The sequence below is a fragment of the Urocitellus parryii genome, chromosome 2 (genome assembly GCF_045843805.1).
Source record: "Urocitellus parryii isolate mUroPar1 chromosome 2, mUroPar1.hap1, whole genome shotgun sequence".
In the NCBI taxonomy this organism is placed as follows: domain Eukaryota; kingdom Metazoa; phylum Chordata; class Mammalia; order Rodentia; family Sciuridae; genus Urocitellus; species Urocitellus parryii.
This window is the reverse complement of record NC_135532.1, coordinates 115,602,049-115,624,255: the sequence shown is the minus strand read 5'-3', so window position 1 is coordinate 115,624,255 and position 22,207 is coordinate 115,602,049. Positions and strand designations below refer to the sequence as shown.

The window sequence follows — 22,207 nt, the reverse complement described above, 5'->3', positions numbered from 1 at the left end:
ACACCTGGTCCCTCTCCCAAGTGGTCTTCTGTCGTTTTTCCCCACCCACATTGGCTGCAAGGGCCACGTGGCTTGTGGCAGCCCTTCTGGGTTCTACTGTTGAATGCCCCAAATAAGGTTCCCTGACAAAATTCTCATCTCAGAAAGGAAAACTCAAGTTTCTTCCTGAGTTTCCGCTCTTCAGTCCCCTACACCGCCAAGCTCGTACACACAGGAGACAGGAGGAGAAACGCACAGACAGGGCACTTTGGCCAGGCCTGGTCCTGCGCAGTGGAGGTCTAGAGGCACCTTCTGGAGAGGTACACTGCCCACTATTGTAGGGCATTGTCACTGCCGACTGTCTGCATTTCCTGAGTGAAAGCTTCTCCACTGATGGAGATGAATCCAAGTCATAGGAATTTAGTTGCCATATCACCGCTTAATCTGGAAAGTACTTTCTTTGCCCTGTTAATTTAGCTTTTGTGTTGACGTAGCCGGGTAGTTCCTGGTGGACTGGACGTCAGCCATAGGGTGTATCGATCTTATCATCCCCTGTTTAAGACGTGATGATCTGATCACAGGACTTCAAGTTCTGAACATGGCCAGGGACAAAATGCCTGTGCTCTGGGCTCTGGGTAACTCCCCAGAGTCTTCTGAGGGTGCATCACGGAAGACCTCAAAGAAGGTGAGGCAGGTGCTCACACGAGCGCTCCGCAAACTCTGCCAGTATATTCAAGTTTTATTTTGAGTGTTGCACGGCCATAAATAGCCACCTGTTTTCTCGAAGGAATAATTCACAGTGGACACTTTAATATGTAAAACTCTCCCTGCTGGAAAGTCACAGGCATTAATCAAAATGCAATCTCCAGCTCTAAACGTAATGTATCAGAAGAACACGGTCCTCTAGAACAAAAGGCTCGATGCTTATTTTTACCAAAGCAGTAAACACGGGCTGAGTCATGTCTTAGGCACCCCATTCGTCTCTGTCTGCTCTTGAGGTCTGGTCTGTAGCGCTGGTTTCGTGTGTTTGATTCTTCTCCTGTAAAAACACTGAATTTTAAAACCATTGGAATTGATACTTTTTCCTGTTTCATTATTAGAATTTTTCACTGTTCAGAGCCAAACAATATGCACATTTTATTTGTAATTACCCACAAAAGTCCATGCAGAGTTTGCTGTCCCTGCATCAGAGGTTCAACACTGAGAAACAACCCTGAAATCTGCCAAGACCAGGAAACATATTATATTAGCTTTATAGCAATTACAGTTTTAATAATTATGAGCAATTGATACATCAATTTTGTTGCCATGTTTGCTGTCCAAGGGTAGGGGACACATCAGGAAGACCTTTGTTTTCTCAGGAGCAGTGTGAACACATTTTCCATTTTGACCTTTTTGCCAGCTGCTTGGAGCCACATTTGAACCCCTGCCATAGCACCCATGTAATATAAGTGAACATAGTTTTCATATATTGTTTTTCCTGATCATGACTTTTGTTTACATACATATTCCTATTTTATAATATTTGTAAGTCACAAAAATGAAATCCTTCTGTTTTTTCTTTCTCAGTTTTTGCTTTCTCGGTTTTAGTTCAGCATTCCTGGGTTTGAAAATTCACATTTCTGTAGTGAGTCGCCACTAGTTGTGTAGGAAGCAAGTGGAAGTGTAATTAAAATAAATACAAAATAAATATTCTTGTAATCATCAGCCTGCAAGAAATATTAAAATATTGATGTCACAGCTGTGAGGACCTTAGGGAGGACTGATGAATCTGGTGTCCCGTCTGTTTAAGAATGCTTTTCTCTAATTAAAACAACTAAGTAACTAAGGGAGAAACACACAGACCAGCCCTTCACCCCACCTCCAACCTGATTATCTTCCTAAGGACGAGTTCACACAAGGTGAACTGGACAGAATAAATAAGAAGTTTGCATCCTTCATCCTGTGATTACAGACAAATACCACACTTGGGACGCACCAGACAGTTGTTCTGTATGTGGCCCTGCCATTGCGGAGATCAGAATAGTACTCAGTCTGACCTCTACAGTACCTCCCTCACATTGTGACTCAGGTGCTGATTTGGGTGCTACTGATCTGGGAAGTTGACTCTGGGAACAGTTGATTTATCTTCATTGTGCAGATTACTGTAATCTTGTGTGTAAAGGGTAATAATTGTCTTACTAAGTGTTGCCCTGAACATGGAATAACCACAGCAAGGCATTAGATAAAATGGTATGTGTTTGTCCGAGTGTCTGCTGGGTGATGATGCTTAAGAGGTTATCTGAAGTCCAGCAGGGTGCATTCCAGTGAATATATATGGAGTAGTCTATTAAAATGGAATATTTTTCTTGTTGCACACAAGTGCTTAGCACAATTGTTGATGTACATCTTTCATAACATCTGAGCAGAAAGACATGAGAGACATTAGCTCTTATCCTTCAGTCCTCAAATTATTGTTTGAAAGCTATTTTTTGCATTTTTCAAATTCAATCTTTTATTATAGTTATTTGTGCATTGTTCTCATCTCAGCTAAACCAGTCTCCTGCAGTCAGGGAGTGTATTTTTTATAAAATCTCTTGATTCTCTGCAGAGCATAAATCAGGTATAGACGACTGGTGACCACTTTAGTGTCATTCAGAGATATACATTTGCTCAATTAGTTGGAATGTTGCATTAAAAAAAAAAACAGCTTTAAGAGCCCATAATAAGAGATGCATTGTTCCAAGCTAATTACCTGAGATATCATAGCTCCCAAAAAGACTCTTTGTAAATTAGAATTTTAAAAGGTTTTAAAGATACTTGAATCTGAAGCGTTTTGTCAAATGCTCCTGAACTGATGACATAGTTATTTAATATTAGGAAAATAAAGCCAACACATCCTGATATACCCTTAACCCACTGTAGTTTCTGAACAGACACACGCCATGGGTTTTGCACTGTCTGATACCTCTGTAAAAAACCACATCGTCACGGACCTGGATATATGCCAAAATTCTTTTAAAATATGCTTTTAAATTGTAGATGGACACAATACCTTTATTTTATCTATTTATTTTCATGTGGTACTGAGGCTCAAACCTAGTGCCTGGGTAGGCATGGTAGGCAAGTACTCCACCACTGAGCTACGGTCCCAGCCCTGTGCTGAATTTTTAAGAAATAGAAATCCTTTCCAATGAGCTCTCACATCATGAGCTCATTTTAGTTTGCTTATCCTATTTCAAACAGAAAGTTCACATTCCTCTAGGAATGGTAATGTTTTATCATAGTGAGCAGATGGAGTTGGATGATGTATTGTCTTTTGTTAACCAGTTCTTGTGTCTTCCGTAGGTGGATAAGCGGAGCAGCCGTGGTCAATGCCTTTTATTCTTCAGGCAGAAACCAGATAGGTAAGATGTGTTCCCCACTGTGCCAGCCCACCGTGCTCCTGTGGATGATTTCTAATACCCAAAACCCCAGAGCTGAGGCTGACTTTTTGGTTTATTGAATATACTTCTTGAAAGTAGATGTATCTACGTGCCTTTCTTTTACTAGAATGGCAAAATTTAAATCAGTACAAATCACATTAAGGAGTTTTGGTTTTGTTACAATGTTCCCATTTATAGCTAAACAGTTTATCTTATTTCCAAGTGGTTTTTATTTAATTTCTAAGTACTTTCTAAAAGTCCATTAAATATATATCTCTATAAAGTTATATTGACTTTCAGACTTCCTAAGCATCAACATGTTGAAATGGTTCAAGTTCAAGGAGTCAACTTTTTATAGATCAAGGTCTCCTGGTGGTTATGCTAGCTCAAGTGGAAATGGTTCCAGTCTATGTCATCCTCCTTCCAAAAGCCTTGGGGAGTTCAAACCATTAAAAGCTAAAGTGTATTAGGCTGAACCATTTGGAATTGTATTTACGTAACCACTTTTGACCAGAAAAGAAAAAAATTACATTGATTATGCCTTTCCCATTTGCCTTTAAGCTTAGGAACAGATAACATTAGGAAGTTATCAACATTTTTTTTTCTAGTATTTTTATGGTTTCTATTTTTGGAAAAAAACTTGAATACATCTGGAATTTTCTTTGGTGGATGACATGAAAATGAATTATATAAAGTAATGAGAAAAGATTGTCTTTACATAACATAAAGATAATAAGTAAGACATGTATACTGAAGTTAAAATCAGTTGGCTCCAAGTCTGGGCTAATCTGTTTTCCAGATAGAGAAATGATTGGCAGACCTAGACCAAACCTGCTCAACAATCATCTACTTAGAATCCTGGCAGTCAGTCCTGTGGAATGTATTTCTAGAGAGACCTGTCAGGACTTTTCTTACAAATGCCTTTATCTCTGGAGGATCTTCTCTTTGAAGATCTTTCTTATAAGTGCCTTTGGGGATTGAACCCCTGGTGCATGCTAAGCACATGCTGTACCACTGAGCTGCATCCCTGGCCCCTGAAGACCTCCTTTCAATTATATTCAGTCCTCCTGTCAGTGCAAGATCTAGTTCATACTTCACTGCAACTCAGAGAGCAGAGATAACTTGCAGTGTAATCGCAGAGCAGGGTGAAGCAGCCATACCCTTATTTCTGCACTGGGGCAGAGCAATGGGCATAACCTCACTTCATTCCCACTCTGGGAGGACTCCAGAGCCTATCAGACCCAGGGGTGATTCATTCTCAAGGACAGGAGCCAGACAGACCCTGTAGGACCACTGTGGCTTGGCCAGGCCTTGGCCTTTCTCCAGAGCCTGTTAGGACAGGAACCTGCATGATTGAACTACCCCAAGTCCCAGGGGCTCAAAATGGGTTCACTTCTGAGACTGCCTGTTCAGAGAGGAGCTGGGAATGTTCTCATTTTGAGTTTAGTATCTTCACACCAAATAAGCACACAAAGGAAAGAGAAGGCAAAGGTGGGGGGGAGGTTGGCTAACATTTCACAGAGTAGTCAGTTATCATCTGGAAAATCTAGAAATTGGCTTTAAATTCTTAATTCATAAGAAAGACCTTTTGAAAAATTTTCAAGATAAACTCCTCTGATGAAAATATGAATAAAAAACATTAAGCTCTTTTCCTGTGCACGTCTGCTAATAACAGCAGTTCAGAGAAGGGGAAACTGTCAGTCAGGAGGGGATATCTTTGAGATGTGCACTTTTCTCTTTAATGATGCATTTAAATTTTCAAAGTGGGGAGTCTTGACTAAAAATGAGTGAAGGTTCATCTCCCCATCTTCCTCCTTGGTAAATATGTGTGTGTGGCGGGGGGATGCACATGTACACACCCACACACCTTCTGCCACAGCATCTTAATGGGTGTGATGTGATACCCATCTCAGAATCGATGCCAAGTGTGTGCCACATAAATGACCCCTGCCACACACATACCCCAAATTACACTGCATACAGTTCTCACACAATGGGTTGTCTTATGTTGTTACATTAAAAAGTACTTGTTTTATTATCACAAAGGGAGTTAGTGACTCATATCAATAATTTCTGCTTTTCCATTGACTCCTACCTTTGGTTAGAACTCATAGAAGTAGACACATCCCAACTCGTAGGTACCCTCCACTTCACATCAACACAGTTACCAGAGCCAGAAGGCACACCGAGTGTATGGGATTCAGGGCTCCCCTTCCCAGCACACCTGCTTCCCAGAGCTCCGGAATCCTCCCACATCACGCCCTTAGGAAAGCTGCACGTGAATATTTTGTCAAGCATTTCTCTGTAAATTCCAGGCACTATTCAGGCATCATTCTGAATGTAAAAAATCTGACTCAAGGAATTGATCAAGTCAGATGGAAAGTCCTAACACGGTGGTGTTCTCCTTTTTCATTAAAACTAAATCAAATTTTTACATCAATTCCTTTTTCAATTTCAGGAATGTCTGAGCTGTGTCATGTATTCAGACCATGTGGCCTCTGAATACCTTGAATTAGATTTTCTAAAATATCTTTTTTTCATTCTTGAGAGTATTGGTTTCAGGCTTAACAATTAAGTGTTTCCAAACATGTTACTTCATTTAATACAAAAAGAATGTTTAATCATTTTCCAACAACAAAAAATTACCTAGCCAGGCATACGCCTATAATCCCAGCACTTAAGAGGCTGAGGCAGGAGGATCACAAGTTCAAAGCAACCTCGGCAATTTAGCAAGGTTGGCTTTGAACTCCAATAAAATGATTGGAGATATGGCCATCAGTGGTTAAGTGCCCCTGGGTTCAATCTCTGGTACAAAAAAAAATTACCTGAGTGCAAACTTGAATTTATAAGAAATATTCTAAAATTGAATTACTTGCAGCCTTAAAAAAAAAATAAACCAGACAAAGTGCGAAGGCAGAGGTGATGGGACTGAGAAGAGGGCAGAGGAAACTCACTCATTTGCTTCATGGACCAGTGACTTATTTAATTAATTAACTTGTTGACAATCATGAACATTAAAAAATGCACAACCGAGCAATTGCTAATAAACAACAGTCGTGAAGTTCATGAGCAACATCGATAAGACCAGCAGGGAAAATCCTCATTACAGGGATTTGGCTGACAGAGTAAAAGAGGAGGTCATAATTTGCAAAGTTGAACTTGGAGACTAGTATTTAATATGAGCCATAAAAATCTTATCTCTTGCCTGAAGAATGACATCGAAGGGTACAATTAAGTCAGCAGGATCTTTAGTTAATGTTTAGTCTTGAGAGCACATTTCATAAGAGCATTTTATATAATGGGTGGATTTTAATCAAAGTACATAGTGTGGGAGATCGTGTTCACTTTAAGTTAATAAAGTACTGCACATAATTTTTAGACTTTAAGCTAAAAATAATTTCTTGGCACTGTTTAGCTCAGGCAGCTACACGTGAGGTATAACTTTCATCAAAATTCTCCAAGGACAAAGTATTTTTTTAATTATTTTGCCATTTCAGTGTGATGGCAACTTTTCAATTTTTTAACAGTTTGGGGAGCAATTAAATTATTTAGGGTGTTTATAAAGTCTCCTGTACAAATAACTAATATTTGTCCCTGAAATCCATTTAAGGTTAGGTCATGTATAGCCTATCTATAAGACAAAGAAACATTACTGCTCATGTGAACCAGCTCTTAAGTTTCTTATGGTCGGAGTCCCTCTCTTATACTCTTGATGGACCACAAAGCAACAGCCCAGGGCTTTGCATGCAACAGGTATTGTTGCTGAAGTTTTTTTTTTTTTTTTCAGTTACAGAACATGATATTTCAGTTACTCAATGGAGAGTAGAATTTTAAAGCATGAAAGACAAAAATAACAAAACTGTAAGCATTGATTTTAATTCATTTACAAGGTCAAAGATTAACCACTTCTAAATAGCATTGTCCAAAAGCAGAGATCTTTTTTGTTCAACAGGGGAAATATATTCCAAGGCAAGAGAATAAAGGCACCTTGTGAGTTTATTTTACAGCAGTGAAAGTGTCATTGGGCACTTTAATATAAGAGGGTCATAGAGAGAGTGATGCAGGAAGAAGAAGGACACAGAAGAGTAGGAGGTGATGACGGAGCCAGAGACCAGGAACAAGATGCAGTGTTCAGTTGCTGAGCATGGAGAGCCACGGGGGGTGTCTCTGCAGCAGAGAATCCAAGACCAGGGCTGCACGTTAAGCCACACTTAGATTAAGAGGCTAGATTGGAATCAGGGCAGATCTCCATGGGTAAGACAGGAAATGGAAAGACCAATCAGGAAATGAACAATTCTGAGGCTGACTGTAGTCAATCCACCAGAGATGAAGGGTGGACGCTACTAGGAGGAAGGGAAGGTGCATCCCGGGGTGCTACATCCCAGTACAGAAGGTCAGCAAGTACGTGGGCTCGTCAAGGTGGACTCCAGTTCGCTTACTGAGGTTTTCAGGACCACATCATTGTCCGTGTATTCACTTACCACGATGGCTCTTTCATCAGCACACTTCCCAGCTCCCTCTGTGCTCCTGGCACTGTTGTGTGGCGGTTCTGAGATGAGGAGCTTAAACACAGATGAGCCAGAAAGCCACAAACAGGGTGTGTTCAGTCACACAGATCTCTGGCTCCAAGGGCTGAAATTTGAGGGGGGGGGGATTAGAGGGAAAGCAAGGACTCAGCCATAAACAAAGAAGGATTATAGGTGCCTTGATGAAAGTAAAATAGGGTTCTGTGATGGAGAGACACCTTTGAAGGAATGACTGTGGATTTCAGATGCTGTCGTAGATGGATACATTTTTAGAGGTAACATCAGAAGAAGTGCTGCGTTATTGAGTAACTACTTCTTCCAAATTTTTACAAGGGGAAAAGGACCTTCTGAATGTAGATTATAAATTTTCCTGGTCCAGAACTCCTTACAGCAAAAAACAATCTTAAAAAGAGATCGTAAAGTAGATTGCCATGAATAAATCATAGATTATGGTGCCGCTCCAGGCTGATCTCTTTGTTGCTATCAGTAATAAAAGAGTGGCATGTGTTTCTGTCACAGAAAGTGTTTATATACATAACACTGGCAGAGTGGTAACACATTAGCAAGCAAAGGGACAACCAGGCCCAGGCCTGGTGTTGTGCGACAAATAAGGCCACAGTGACCTCCAACCAGTTTCTCTCTTCTAGTCTTCCCAGCGGGGATCCTGCAGCCCCCCTTCTTCAGTGCCCACCAGTCCAACTCGCTGAACTACGGGGGCATCGGCATGGTCATTGGACACGAGATCACCCATGGCTTCGATGATAATGGTAAAGCCCAGCTGGCATCCTCCTTTGGCTGAGATACATCCCCTTAAATCTGGTCAGGAGTTGTTATAACGTAGCAGTAGAACACTACACTTGTTCGTCAGTGTATCATCGCCCTAAGTTTGATTATACTCTCAGAGTTCCCTTTAAATTGTTGCTTAAGAAGATCACAAGATGCTGACTAGCGTGGGGATCGATGTGTGCTGGGCACTGTGAGAGTGAAGCATGTTGAGAAGAGACGGTGGCACTGGTGGGCACCAGCAGTGGTGTGGGTCTTCTTCCCTGGCTGCACAGTGATCCTAGAGGGCAGGGTCATGTCTTAAAAAGAGAAAATAAAAGTTGAAGACCTCTCCTATCCAGGTGCCCATAAGACTATTAAGCTGCTATCAGTTGGGGATGTTCTGTTTAAATCTTAAACCTACTACATGGATTAGACCTGTGCAAACAATAGACACTTACATGTTTATATGCTGCCCTAAATGGCAAAGTAGATTTAGAGTTTCAATGAAAGCTGAGAGAAACAGAGGTGTGTAAAGTGATAATTGAAATTATAACAGGATTATTTCACAAGTAGAAAAATAGTAGGAAGAGAATAACAGCAAAAAAATAAGCATTAACATGACCCAAGGTTGGAGAGCCATAGAGAAGAAGGTGACAGAAGAGGTACAGTTTTTAAAAAGCCTGGCTAAGCATCTGTTAACTCAGCCTTAGCAGAATGGTGCAAATACAGCTTGCACTTTTCAAATGGAACACAAACAGAAGCACACGAAACGCTCGTGCACAGACACAAGCGAGGAACTGGTAGAGTTGGCGAGTGGGTGAATAGTGAGGCTCCGAAGCCCTCTTCCTGTTTATAGATAAAAAGATGATAAAGTTCAGTATCAAACCACGGTATGTGGAAATGTGGTTAGAGCTCAGAAAAGGGAAAGATCAGTGTAGGTGAGGCTTGGCAGGAGAGCTCTGGAAGAAAGAGGAGACTGCTGGGTGTGCTCAAAGTAGAGGGAAGCCACAGGACCTGGGAAGGGCCTGGGAATGTGGCAGGTGCCTTAATACAGCAGATTCATGCAGGTAAAGCCACCCAACAACATAAGCCAATTGCAGGGTGTTGGGTCTGTGGCCTCGTCTAGATACCGAGAGCCCAGGCACACAAGCGCCGCAGGCGCTGACGGTCTGGGCTTTGCCCACTCCATGGTTGAGAACAGCAACTTCTCTCCTCTGTCCAGCCCAGTGTTGTCCACAGAGCCATGTTTCAGCCTCTGCAAGATAAAGATAAGCAACTTTTGCAATGAGTTTCCATTTGACTTAAATAAATCTGTTGCAGGCAGGAATTTTAACAAAGATGGCGATCTCGTTGACTGGTGGACGCCACAGTCTGCACATAACTTCAAAGAGCTGTCCCAGTGCATGGTGCACCAGTACGGAAACTTCACCTGGGACCTGGCAGGCGGGCAGCACGTACGTCACTCACATTCTTCAGAAGAGCCTCAGCGTGTTCACTCACTCACGAGTGAGCACTGGCGCTTTGCACGATCATCCTAATGGAGGATTTTTTTTTTTTTTTTGACAGCTCAATGGACTTAATACACTGGGAGAAAACATTGCCGATAATGGAGGCATTGGCCAGGCCTACAGAGTGAGTGATGGTATTTTCTTTCACTCTAATGAGGAGGGGTGAATATTTATTATATTTAACCACTTATTTTAAGATCTTTGCAAAGACACATGTACTATGATCAGCAGATGAAGAATGTAAGTGAGGAGCAAGGGGACCCTCACTGTGGCCAGCCACAGGTCAGTAGGGTTGATGTGACAGAGCTGAACGCCATGCTCCTGGGTTCCCAAAAGCCAAGGAGCCAAGGAAGCACGCTGAGTCTCCAGTGCTGCAGTTAGGGCTGGCTTGGCTCTAGCACGTGGCCTTGACGTTGGCCCAACTGTCGTCAACACAGCATCCTGGGAGTCTCAGCTGCCTTACGTTGCTCTTGCCTTTGACAGGTATTCCTTGAAAGCTCTGCCTTGGGTTGGGCACCAGTCTGGGTGCTGGAGAGACAGCAACACACCCTCCATGAAAGGTGTCATTTGATGATCTAAGAACTAAAGGACCGGCTAGGGACTGCCATGTGCACAGAGGACGCACATGGGGTTTTCACAAAAGGGTAGAGGAAGGGTGCCCATGGAGGCAACGAGGAGGAGTGAGGGTGATACTGAGTGCTTCCCCAATCCCAGGGGAGCACACGCAGGAGGGAGTGAGCAGAGTCCACCTGAGATGGCCCAAGGGACCTAGAACCAAGCTTCTCAATGCCTCGGGTAGATTGCGCGTTCCTGGACTGGAGGAGTATGCAGAGTTATTTGTTCACATAGGAATGTCGGGTTAGAGGGCAGAAGGGAACCTTGGTGACTGTCAGGGCAATGTGCAGGGACGATGGAGGACCTGCAGGCAGCAGTGACCATGAATGATCAGAGTCCGAGGCTTGGAGCAGCTGAAGGTCCCCGAGCAGGGAGTCCCCACACCTTCCTGCTTTAGAATGCTGGCTGGTGTGTTTTCTGCCATCTGTTGGCTGGATGGCACACACTGTGCATTTTACCTCCTGGGGTGTGAACTGTTTCTTGTTTTTCTATAAATATCCTCAAGCTTTATTGTAGGGTAGAGTTAACTTCTGTAGAAATGTTTTGACCTTTGGTTTTGCTTTTACAACACTGTTAAGTGACATTAGCAGAGTGCTCAGGCTGGGGACAGTTATTCCCTCTGTCGGGAGCCCTGCTGTGAATCTCGCAGCTTCCCCTCTGTCCTGTGAGCGACAGGCACTCTCATCTCTCAGATTTTTGGGCCATCTTTCATGGCTCTGAGTAGCTCGCACACATCTCAGATCTCTGCTAAGGGAGCACTTGAGGGTGACCGTCTGCGACCTCTGATGTCCTCTCTCTCTTTTCAGTGTTTACTTCCGGTGACTCGAGACTGTCAGCTGCCCCTCAGCTCAGTCCAGCTGAGTTTCCCTCCCTGCATGTGGCCTGAACTCACCAGGCAGCGAGAGAGGGCGGCCATATGCACACTTTGTTTCTTTTCTATCTCTCAGGGACCATTTTTCTTTTTGCCTGATGCTCAGTGACATGCCAATCACTATTTCGTATCTTTTCTGTCACGTGGTGATTTCAGTGGGCGGGCAAACCCAGCCCCTGCCACCCCACCTTGGCTGGAAGGGGGAGGCCTTTGCACTCTTGGCAGCCTCGTGGTGGATTCTCACATACAGCCAGACTGAGGATCCTCTGCTCTGAACTACAGTTGCTGGTCATTCCACAGAGATCCTCACCCAGTGCCAGGACACAATTATAATAATGAAGCAAATTACAGTTGTGCAAATAATTTATTACACTTTGAATACGTGAGTTCTTTATATGAATGCGTTGCCCCTCGGCTAGATCGTGAGCTCCCAGAGAAGGAGTTTTCCCCACACCTAACCACGGAGTCTTCACCTAGAGGTTCAGAAACTCTGTGTTGATGGGGAACAGAAAGAAATGGAATGTATGGCCTAATTAATCACCTTCCTTTGTAAGAAACAGAAAATGACACATCTCAGAAAGTTCGCTGTCAATCCCTTTTGAAATAAATTCAATAGAGAAAAACTCCAATTTTTTCACAACTGTCTATAAATCCTTACGGATTAAGAATATTTACTGACATTGAAATCACCTAAATTTCTTTCTCTTAACATAATTGAGATTTAGTCTATTTTGGCCTATCTTTGGGGAGCCAGAATAGTTGCTTAGATTCCCTAGATTCATAGGATCCTGGGCCTCCAAGGGGTTCGGAAGACTCCCTTGAGTTTTGGCAAGAAACACTCAAATGAGTCCAATGTGAGTCTGTTTTGCCAAGAGTAGTAACCAAGCTAAACATAGCAGATGCAGATGAGTCCCTTGGCAATCTACCCGCCCCCCCGGCAGGGCCTCTAGAACCACAAGTGTGTACTTTTTTCCCCACTTATTTAAGTTACCCTCTAATTCAGCTGGCATTTATTGATCATTACTCTTATCATTGCCTCTTGTCATTGCCCTTATAAGCAAATTCCAGCCTTCTTCATAATTTAGGAAATAGCTGTACATTGCCATATCTAAAGGTATTGGGGTGATTTTGATATAAAAGGTAAAACTACTTGTTTACATGGTATTCTGAATAGGTTTATATATAAATTTAGAAATTGTAAGCATGTTTCTATTTTACTTACCGCCCAGGCCTATCAGAATTATGTTAAAAAGAATGGTGAAGAGAAGTTACTTCCTGGACTTGACCTGAATCACAGACAACTGTTCTTCTTGAACTTTGCCCAGGTATCGCCTCCTTCTTGACTGATAAACATGAAAACCTTTCTGAGTTGTGATTTCACAGTAAGTTAGACACTGCATGCTGAGTGGTCTTATGTTAATCACTCGTGGCAGGAAATTTGATTCCACCAACTCCCATTGTTTATGACAGATTGTCAGGTCATATTCGTGATGAATGATTGTTTCCCTGGTTGCCCTTCATTAAACATTACCCGAGGAGTCAGTAGCTGAGGGATGCAGAGATCACTTGGTTTTGCATTTGCCCACCTTCTTGAGCACACTGCCTGCTTTTTCTACTCCTGTCTCCAGGTGTGGTGTGGGATCTACAGACCAGAGTATGCCGTCAACTCCATTAAAACAGATGTGCACAGTCCAGGCAATTTCAGGTACGTGGGTGTGAGCTACAGTCTGGGCGACCCAAGGTTGGCGCCATTGTTTCTCTGTTTGGAATTTGGCTTTTTCCAACTCTGGTTCTATAAAACTTGGAAACTCCAATGCTTCTGTGTGTTTATGTCAAAGATGGGACTGATGGAACATCTCAGTGCAAGGTTTACACGAGCATTCTGGCCGCTCCCTTCTGCAGAATACACCTGTCCTCTGCTCAGTGCTTGATGAGTCCAACAGAGATGTTGACCCCAAACAGTGGCTCTATCTGAAGCTAGCAAAAGCACATATCTGAAAGGCTCTGAGTGGTTTAGGCCTGAAACAGTGACTTCCAGATTGCAAAGAAAGATTCTATATAACATAAAGGGAAATTGGTTACTAACCGAGGTTCTGCAGCCAGGAATAACCTTATCTCTAAAGCTCCAGGGGAGCACAGTGAGGCTCAGGTCCCAAACCAGCCCATGAGGGATTCGAGGGAGAACTGCCCTACAGAGAGGAAGAGAGAGTAGAAGCCCAAGCCCTTTACCAGGTAGAATGTCTAAGAGGCCCACAGATGGGACTCCTAAGTCTCTATGTATTGTTTTAGGACTGAATTCTGACTACTGTCCCCTTCCCATGGACCATAACACTTCATCACTCATTTGCTGATCAACACCACCTTCCAGGAAAAAAAAGGCAGGGGAATAAAAATCTGAAGAGTTTATAGAGTTGTTGGAAAAGAGAGTTTGAGGACAGAAGGGAACTAATGGGCTAAATTTGAAAAACCCAGCCTAATATCTGTGCAAACACCATCTTTCACTGCTGAGGAAGCAGGTTCATTTATGACGTAACGAAGTGGCACATTTGAAGGTCAGAGACCTCACTTGGCATGTTCTAGTACCTTCTCTGTTGACGTCATCCCCTTGGGAGCTCTCTGGAAACCCATTTACTCACAGCCGACACTGTGCGCCTACTTTCTGTATGATGTGAGCTACATCTAAGTTCTGCTGATAAGTTACATCAATTGCTTTATAGGTACAAAGCAAAAAAATGTTACTGGATCAATTCCCATTATGTTCTACCCGTGAACCTCTTAGTTTTAATTTTTAAAAGTTTTTATTTTCCTGTGGAAGTCTCAAATCCAATGTCGAGAATACCAGAGAACATTGGTAAACTCACACAAAGCACCGTACAGTCTAATCTGTCAAAGCTTGGCCCTGCGTGTCCTGTGAACTAAATCAGGGCTCCATAAAGACCCCAGTGGAGTGAAGCAATATGACTGTAATACTTGTGAATCTGCCATTCTCAGAGAGTAAGTTTAATTTTGCAATAGGTAGAGATTTGACTCTTAAGAATTAACATTTTTATCTGAACCACTGGATAAAAATTTCCTTGTTTAAAAATGCATTTTCTACCTGCCCGTCATAACCCGGTTTCCTGAACCATACCTAACGTTTTGGTTTTGGTTTTTGATTTTGTTTTGTTTTGGTTTTGTGTTTTTTTTTTTTTTTTGACAAGAGAAACTGTTGTTGTGACTATTAGTTATGCTCTTGTTGTTTATTAGGTGAGTGAAACCCTCAAAGCCTACGGTGGGTATAGGACTGTTCATCCCTACACCCAGGGTGCACTCTCACGTTGTCTCTGTATCAGGGGTTTGCTGCTTTCCCCTGGTACTAGCTATTCATCTCTGTGCCTCAGTTTCTTGACATTTAAAATAAGGATTAAGTTACCATGAGAGTGGCAGAGGACTAATGTTAATGCGGGTGATGTGCCTATTACATGTACATATTTGAAAATTAGTATTAGGATTATTTTTAGATAAGAAGTCTGAACAGAATAAAAATTCTTAGGAAAAAGTCATGGACTTGCCACATTCCCTATCAGCTCCAGGCAGGTGCTTTCTGTGGCTCATGAATTAAATTATGTCCTGCCTATTCCAGCACATCAGTGATAGCTGGTCCAGCAATACAGAGCTAAGTATGCTGTTTCCTACCCCCTATATTAAACTGAAAAACAATATTTTAGTCAATACATGGAATTATTTGTATCTTTGATTTTCTTTTGGTCCTGGCTTCAAAGATGCCTCTTTGACTATTTTTCATTCATAATAAGAGAAGTGTGTTTGTATGTTTTGAAGGGTAAATGGAATGCCAACCTTTTGTCAAGGAAATTATTATTTTCTCTGGAGGTAAAGGGATTTCCTTGGCAAAAGGTTGAGGTTACATTTCGTTTTGGAAACAGGCTGCTTCCTGACTCTACAAAGTAAAACATATTTTTAACAGAACTTTAAAAACTAACAGACATTGCGTTGCTATTGAAAAATTGTGCTTGGTGGTGTATGTAAAAATATTTCCAAAATAGAGGGAGATTTGTAACCTTGTGCTTAAATAGCCAGACAATGAAAACAAAAGGCAAAATATACTTGATATAAAGATGAAATCTATAGAAGTGTATTCGTTAGGTCTAAACTAGAATTGTTTTATTCTTCTTAACTAAAGCCTTATGTATGTTAAAATAAAACTTCAAAAATCTTTAGTGTTTAAAAAAAATTACCCTTAAATATGCTAGAAATTAAGTCCACAATTTAAATATTGACTTCTTTTTGAAACTCTAGATTTGGCTAGTCATCCATAGGCACTTTGGGGAGTGATTATTTGTTATAATATTTACTACATAATATACAACAATGTTTCTAATATTACTTAGATACAATATTTCTATTAAGGGATCTGTTAATTTTTAAATCAAATCTAAATAGACAAAATCATCTACATGCTTAAATTACTCAATATTATCTCCCACTCAGGAAAATGAAAGAGAACTTTATAGAAATAATACCACTAAAAAACAACTCAGGTAATGTTTTTCACAGCTTAGTTTCCAATATTTTGGAAAGAATATTCTTTGTAGTGTTTTGTGCAGTTGTTTTCAAGTTATAGGGTTATTTTATTTCTTCTTATAGTTTAGCATCCTTACAGTAACTCCTCTTTAAAATGCTCACATTTTCTCCATCTACCTTAAATATTAACATTGGTTCCTGATATTTTATAAATATCAGGGTGGATCTTGGTGAGCTTTGTAAGATTCCTTTTAGCACCTATCAGACTTTAGCACCTACCTAAGAATCTCTGTTAGGTTTATTTTAGACTATACAATGAACTGGGTGCACAGTGGCACACGCCTATAGTCCCAGTGGCTCAGGAGGCTTAGGTTGGAGGTTTGTGAGTTCAAAACCAGCCTCAGCAACTTAGTGAGGCCCTAAGCAACTTAGTGAGACCCTGTCTCTAGATAAAATATAGAAATGGGCTGGGGATGTGGCTCAGTGGTTGAGTGCCCCTGGGTTCAATCCTGGTACCAAAAAAAAAAAAAAAAAGAGAGAGAGAGAGAGACTATACAGTGGAGCAAGTGCTCATCAGTGGGGCTCCATTTTGAAAGATGCATAACAAGTCATGTAGGCAGGCATAGTTAGGTATGTTATAGGTCAGAAAGTCCACTCTTGGTCACATAGATGTTCAACTCCACCTCTCTTAGATGTTTTTAATACAAGTGATTATTTGCCAAGGCAATAAACAGCAGCAGCACAACAAATTATTTTATTTAATGAAGTAACAATTCAAGTAAACCAAAGTTTTCATCTTCTGTTATTAGAAACGCCAACGCAGGAACCACATAGTTTTCATGTAGCATGAAATTCATGTAATTGTTTTATGTAATATTAATGAAATTCAATCTCACTCTCAGAGAAAGGATTTGTTTATTCATACTGTGCCACACTTTTCAAAATGGTTATGCATATCTTCCATCCAAAGATTTGATGTTATAAACACCAGACATTCATTAGAGACCCAGGAAGGTGAGTTAGGCCCTGGTATGCATCTAAGTGAAGTCTTCTGGTGGAGGGGAGACCAGAGCTGAGTGCTCAAGGTCAAGCGTTCCTGCCTCTCCAACTTCCCCTGTGTTCCAAAGACGGTTGTGTCTTTAAGGTGTTTTTCTGTTTTTAATTTGAGACAAATGGGTTTGGGCATTGCAGCTGAAGTACTTGTTCCCGTGTGATGAATCTAAGATACTAGCCTTTGAAAAAAACTTAATAAAACAAAAAGCAAAGTCCAGTTCTTCTTGTTCTTTCACAGGTTTGTGCTATCAGCTAGGGAGCTTGTCCAGTGGGAGGTACACCCAGGCCACCATGAGGATTGTCTCCTAGCCAGAGTCTAGAGCTTCCTAAATTGGGAGGCGGACTGGATCAATGGGCCAAAGCACCTCCATCCTGTAGAGTACGTGAGCCCAGCGCCCAAGAGACAGGAGCAGTGAAAATTCCTAGTTTCTAAGAATTTCGGAGTTAGGAAGTTCTGGGAGTACTGCCTTCCAGGATGCAAACTGCAGACTTCTTGTTGTATCCTCACATGGTGGAAAAACTACATTTTTTCTTGAACATTTCAGATATAAGAAATGGGCACTTAAAAAAATAAATAAGTCAAGCTCTCAGCCCCTGGCCTAAGCGAGGCGGTGGGAAATTAAGTCCCACTAGTGCCCCATGTCCCACTTTCTAGGGTTGCACAGGAGTTTACCACACAGGCCTGGGAATTGGGGACTTGCCTTCCCGCCTGCCACAGTGGCTGCTGAGGCCCCCACAGCCTGAGGGCTCCACGTGAACCAGGTGGCTCCTCTCCCTTCCATGGTCATGGTCAAGGGCCTCCAGAGTCTCCACTCCAGAATCAGTGGAGGCCTGTCAGAGGCCCTTATCGTGCACCACTTTGTCACTGCCTCCCAGTCTGTGGAGCCTGTCACCTCCTGTCACGTACCAGTGGATATCTGTGTGCAGAATGGGTGTGGGGGCAGGCAGGGGCTAGGCTGTGTGCGCATAGAGAGCTCTAGCAATCAGGATGCTCCTGGTCTTCATCGGCCCAGCACCCCTGCCCCCAGCCCCCACCCCAGGGAGCATGCTGCTGGTTCAGGTGGACGAGGCGGGGCAGAGCTGGCTGGGCATGACAGGGTCCCCTCCACATCCTTGTATTGACCCATCTCTTCCCTCCAGTGCTGCGCGGTGCCGATAGTGTGCTGGACACGGTTGTTTTCGCCCATTGGAAGCAGAGATAAGAAGACATGGGCATTTTTCCAGCCCTTTCCAGTTATTCAGGCTGAATCCAGTTTCTGATATTTAAGGAGTCCTTTTGGGAAAAAAAAATGAAAATAACAAAGACCTATTAAAAGCCTATTATATTTCAATGATTGTATGAGCCCTTTCACAATATAGTAAAAAATCCTGATTTCATTCTTCACCCAAACTTTTCTTACGAAACTACAATTCCAAATATGCATTGTTTGTTTTGAAAACACAGAGCATTTATGGATGATTAATGCTCCATTACAATCTCAAGGTGCAGAAACTATTATCATATGCACTTTTAAAATGAGGAGACTGAGGTACAGAGAGGCCTGGTGACCCGGTTTCAAACCAAGCAGCCTGTCTCCAAAATCCACGCCTTTCACTAACTTCTGCTCTGCAGACTCTCCATTGAAAAATTGTTAATGACAAGGAATCGACTCATTGTGCCAGGTGTATTTTTCCTTTTAAATTTCAAATTCTAGAATTATTGACTTGGCCTGCACAGAGAAATCCTGTAGGGCTCTCCACTCGTGTGGACATGAGTAGCCAATGCTGATGATGTCTTTTTTGTTTGTGTCAAAGGATTATTGGGACATTGCAGAACTCGGCAGAGTTTTCAGAAGCCTTTCATTGCCGCAAGAACTCCTACATGAACCCAGAGAAGAAATGCCGAGTCTGGTGATCTTCCCAAGAAGCAGCACAGCTCTTGGCTGGACTCGTCAACAGCACAGAAGACTGGAACATTCTAGCCAAGAGAACAGGGGCCTCTAGGTCACTGCAGTTACCTGGAGGGATTCACAGAGATGAGAACTTCACCATACCAATCAAACTAGGTTCTTCTGGAAAGGGTGTGGAGCCGGAGGGGTCCAAGGCCTGTCAAACCAATCGTGTCACTGTGTAAATACTGCTTCATTTCTAAAGATGATCTTACCATTCATTTCTGTTTCTCTTGTGATCTGCCAGTTTTCTGTCCCTAGGAAACTTGACCACTTGAGCCAGACCTTCTCATCAAAGAGAAAAAGAAGGGGTTCAATACAGTGGGCACCAAAAGCATGGCCACCACATGCTGGTTTAAAACACACGGCCAGTGCTTCTCTTTACCTTTATTTGCAATATTTATGCTCTTCAAAACTCTTCCAAAGAATTCTTATGCATTTGGGGGCCTTGGAATGGACATAGTTTTTCCATATATCAGTTATTCATTCAGCCTTCATTTTATTCTAAGCACTCTTAGGGCAAAACTGAATGCCCCAAACTGTTTTTGGTTATATCTGTCTTACTGATAACAGAGATTCTTGGGGCCCCTGCAATTTTGTAAACAATTTCTTGCTCTCTCTGTCTCTCAACACTTGGTCTTTTTAAGGGATTTCTAGTAATGTATAAATAATAATTTTTATATTTAATTAATTACATTTACAACCAAGTAACTGTTATTATAGGTAATCATGGAATATTAAAGTTTCTCACCAAGATAAGCAGTTATGAACCAAGATCCGTTAAGCGTTGTGCAGATGAAAATGTGAGACTTTAAAAATTTATCAATGGATGGAAAGCTTTAAGCACAAACTTTCAGGACAGAGATGCCACTGAACAGTGGTGTGGAGATGGATGATGCTTGTGGGTCACAAGCAGGATTTTCCAAAGCAAATCTGTCCCTGAGGGTGGCTGAGACAGAAGGGCAGAACTGCCCATGTACCTCTGCTCGGGTTTGTCATCTGATGCAGATCCTTTGGTAATAAGTTGAAGTTGGGAGCCCATTGCTCACAAGCCTGTGTGCGAGCCCCCTGGCTTCAGAACGTGAGGTGTGCTTCTGAGTGACAGTGGGAGGCCTCGGTGGGCCTGCTTATGGAATTCATGTGGGTGGCACAGAGTTTTGGAGGGGATACCTCTTCCCTATGGGGATCCATCTCTTGAGACTTTATGCTCCTCTCTATTCCTGTCCTGTTGGCTATTTCAGCTCATTTCATTTACCTGATTAAAATTTTACAAAAGAGGTGCACTTCCAAAGTCCTTATTTTTCCAAATAAAAGGTGAAAATGAAAGAATCTACCCAAAATATGGGTGTTGACTTTACTGCCTCTTGAAAAATGCCCGTTTGCCTTTAAAAAGATGTCACTAAGACATTTTACACACACACACACTTGAAATTGCCTAGAGCCCGTGGCACAGCTCCGTGAACTCTGAGCAAGGCTCTGTAGCAGCACCGGGGAGGCAGAAGCCCATGGTGCCACCTCAGGGCTCCACAGGCTCTCACATCATGCACCCGTGTCGCCTGTGGTGGCTTTTAGAGAATAGAATCAGTCAGTGTAGTTTCTTTCCCGCCTGGGCCCTTCCTTCCAGCCCCACATTTGTGAGATTCGCTCTATTATTGCCCTAGTCATGGACCCTTCATTCACACTGCAGAGGTACATTCTCTCATGGGACTCTTCCAGAATTCATATGCATCCTACTGTCAGCCGGCTCCTGAGCAGCTTCCTGGGCAGGGCTGTTCCAAACAGCACAACCACGAGTGACAAGCTGTTCTTGCTTATTAGCACATTTCCCCACGTCTTGCAAAAATCACAAATATTGAAGATGTAGTTTCAGGCTAACCAATGAACATCCTCACCCTTTCCCCTTTATCACCACTGCCATTATCACAGATAAATCAAAGCATATTTACATCGATACATCTTTAAATTTAAACATACCCTAAGTGGTATTTGTTGTTGGAGGAATAGGCACTCTCAGCTCTGAATAAAACAGCTACCTTTTAGTTATTTTATTTCTATCTCATCACAGCAACTGAAGAGACATCAATGCAACTCATACCAGACTCCCGTCCCCGTGGAGGGACAGCCCTCCAGTCCTGGATGCCTGCTCTGTATTTAAACTTCAGATGGGTGGGGAGGAGCCTAAGCATTAAGGTCAGGGTAGTGACCTTAATGTCACTACTGTGTCTAGACATTCATCCCCAGTTTCTCCTGGTACTCCTGGGTACCACAGACCCCTGTGATCTCCCTTAACCACTGCTAGCCATCTGGAGTAGCCACATTAGATAGACATACCTGGAATCTCACGAGTCAATCCAGTTCTACCAACGCTAAGTTCTGGGCAAGGACAGAGGGTTCAGAAGCCATGACCCCAAGGCTGAAGCTGATGGAACTTGGGATGGAGACAGGAAGAAGCTGTTAGCAGGACATGTTGGGGGGAGGGCACATCCAGGCCACTGTGTCCACATGGCCACCAAGAACACGGTGGGAGGGACGCTGTCCTGGACGTGTCCCTGTTCTAGTCCTGTTCTGCCACTACAGGCAAGGTGACTTTGGCCATTTGAGTGTTCTGTGGGTCTTCTGCTTCTCCCACCTAAATGAAAGCCTTTCCATTCTGCTGGTTCTCACCTAGAAAAGGTCATCTCCAACCCCCTCTTAAATGCGTCAGTCCCATTAGACCACGTTTTAGGGTGAGGAGCAAGGACCCCAGCTTGTTGAGTTTGTTAGTGTCAGACATTACACAGGGCAAAAGCCTGCTGATTTCCTCAAAAGCATTTATCATTCCTGTTGCCACAGATGGAGCTCTTCAAGCTCTTCAGTCTCCCAGCTTGGAAAGAAAATAAGATTCCACTCTACGAAAGGATATTCCAAATTTTTGTTGTCAGGCTCAGGAATACAAAATAACAACAAACAAACCTTTCTCATACTACCACTTTTAGGCCGAGTCCACCTATTCCAACCCCCAACCCTCCTGTGTTAAGATCCATTAAGACTATATGGA

General features: G+C 42.5%; 1 protein-coding gene across 3 annotated transcripts in view; it reads left to right on the top strand.

Annotated features, from left to right (window-relative positions):
• Nucleotides 1–20,499, top strand: part of Mme (membrane metalloendopeptidase) — a 79,498-nt gene extending 58,999 nt beyond the window's left edge. For all 3 annotated transcript variants that reach the window (XM_026392914.2, XM_026392916.2, XM_026392915.2), the window contains exons 17-23: nucleotides 3,307–3,365; nucleotides 8,557–8,676; nucleotides 9,995–10,128; nucleotides 10,241–10,306; nucleotides 12,898–12,993; nucleotides 13,297–13,373; nucleotides 19,037–20,499. In XM_026392914.2, the coding sequence (XP_026248699.1) occupies nucleotides 3,307–3,365; nucleotides 8,557–8,676; nucleotides 9,995–10,128; nucleotides 10,241–10,306; nucleotides 12,898–12,993; nucleotides 13,297–13,373; nucleotides 19,037–19,136 (652 nt within the window). In that variant the 3' untranslated portion in view covers nucleotides 19,137–20,499. The remainder of the gene's footprint in view (nucleotides 1–3,306; nucleotides 3,366–8,556; nucleotides 8,677–9,994; nucleotides 10,129–10,240; nucleotides 10,307–12,897; nucleotides 12,994–13,296; nucleotides 13,374–19,036) is intronic.
• Nucleotides 20,500–22,207: the final 1,708 nt, after the last annotated feature.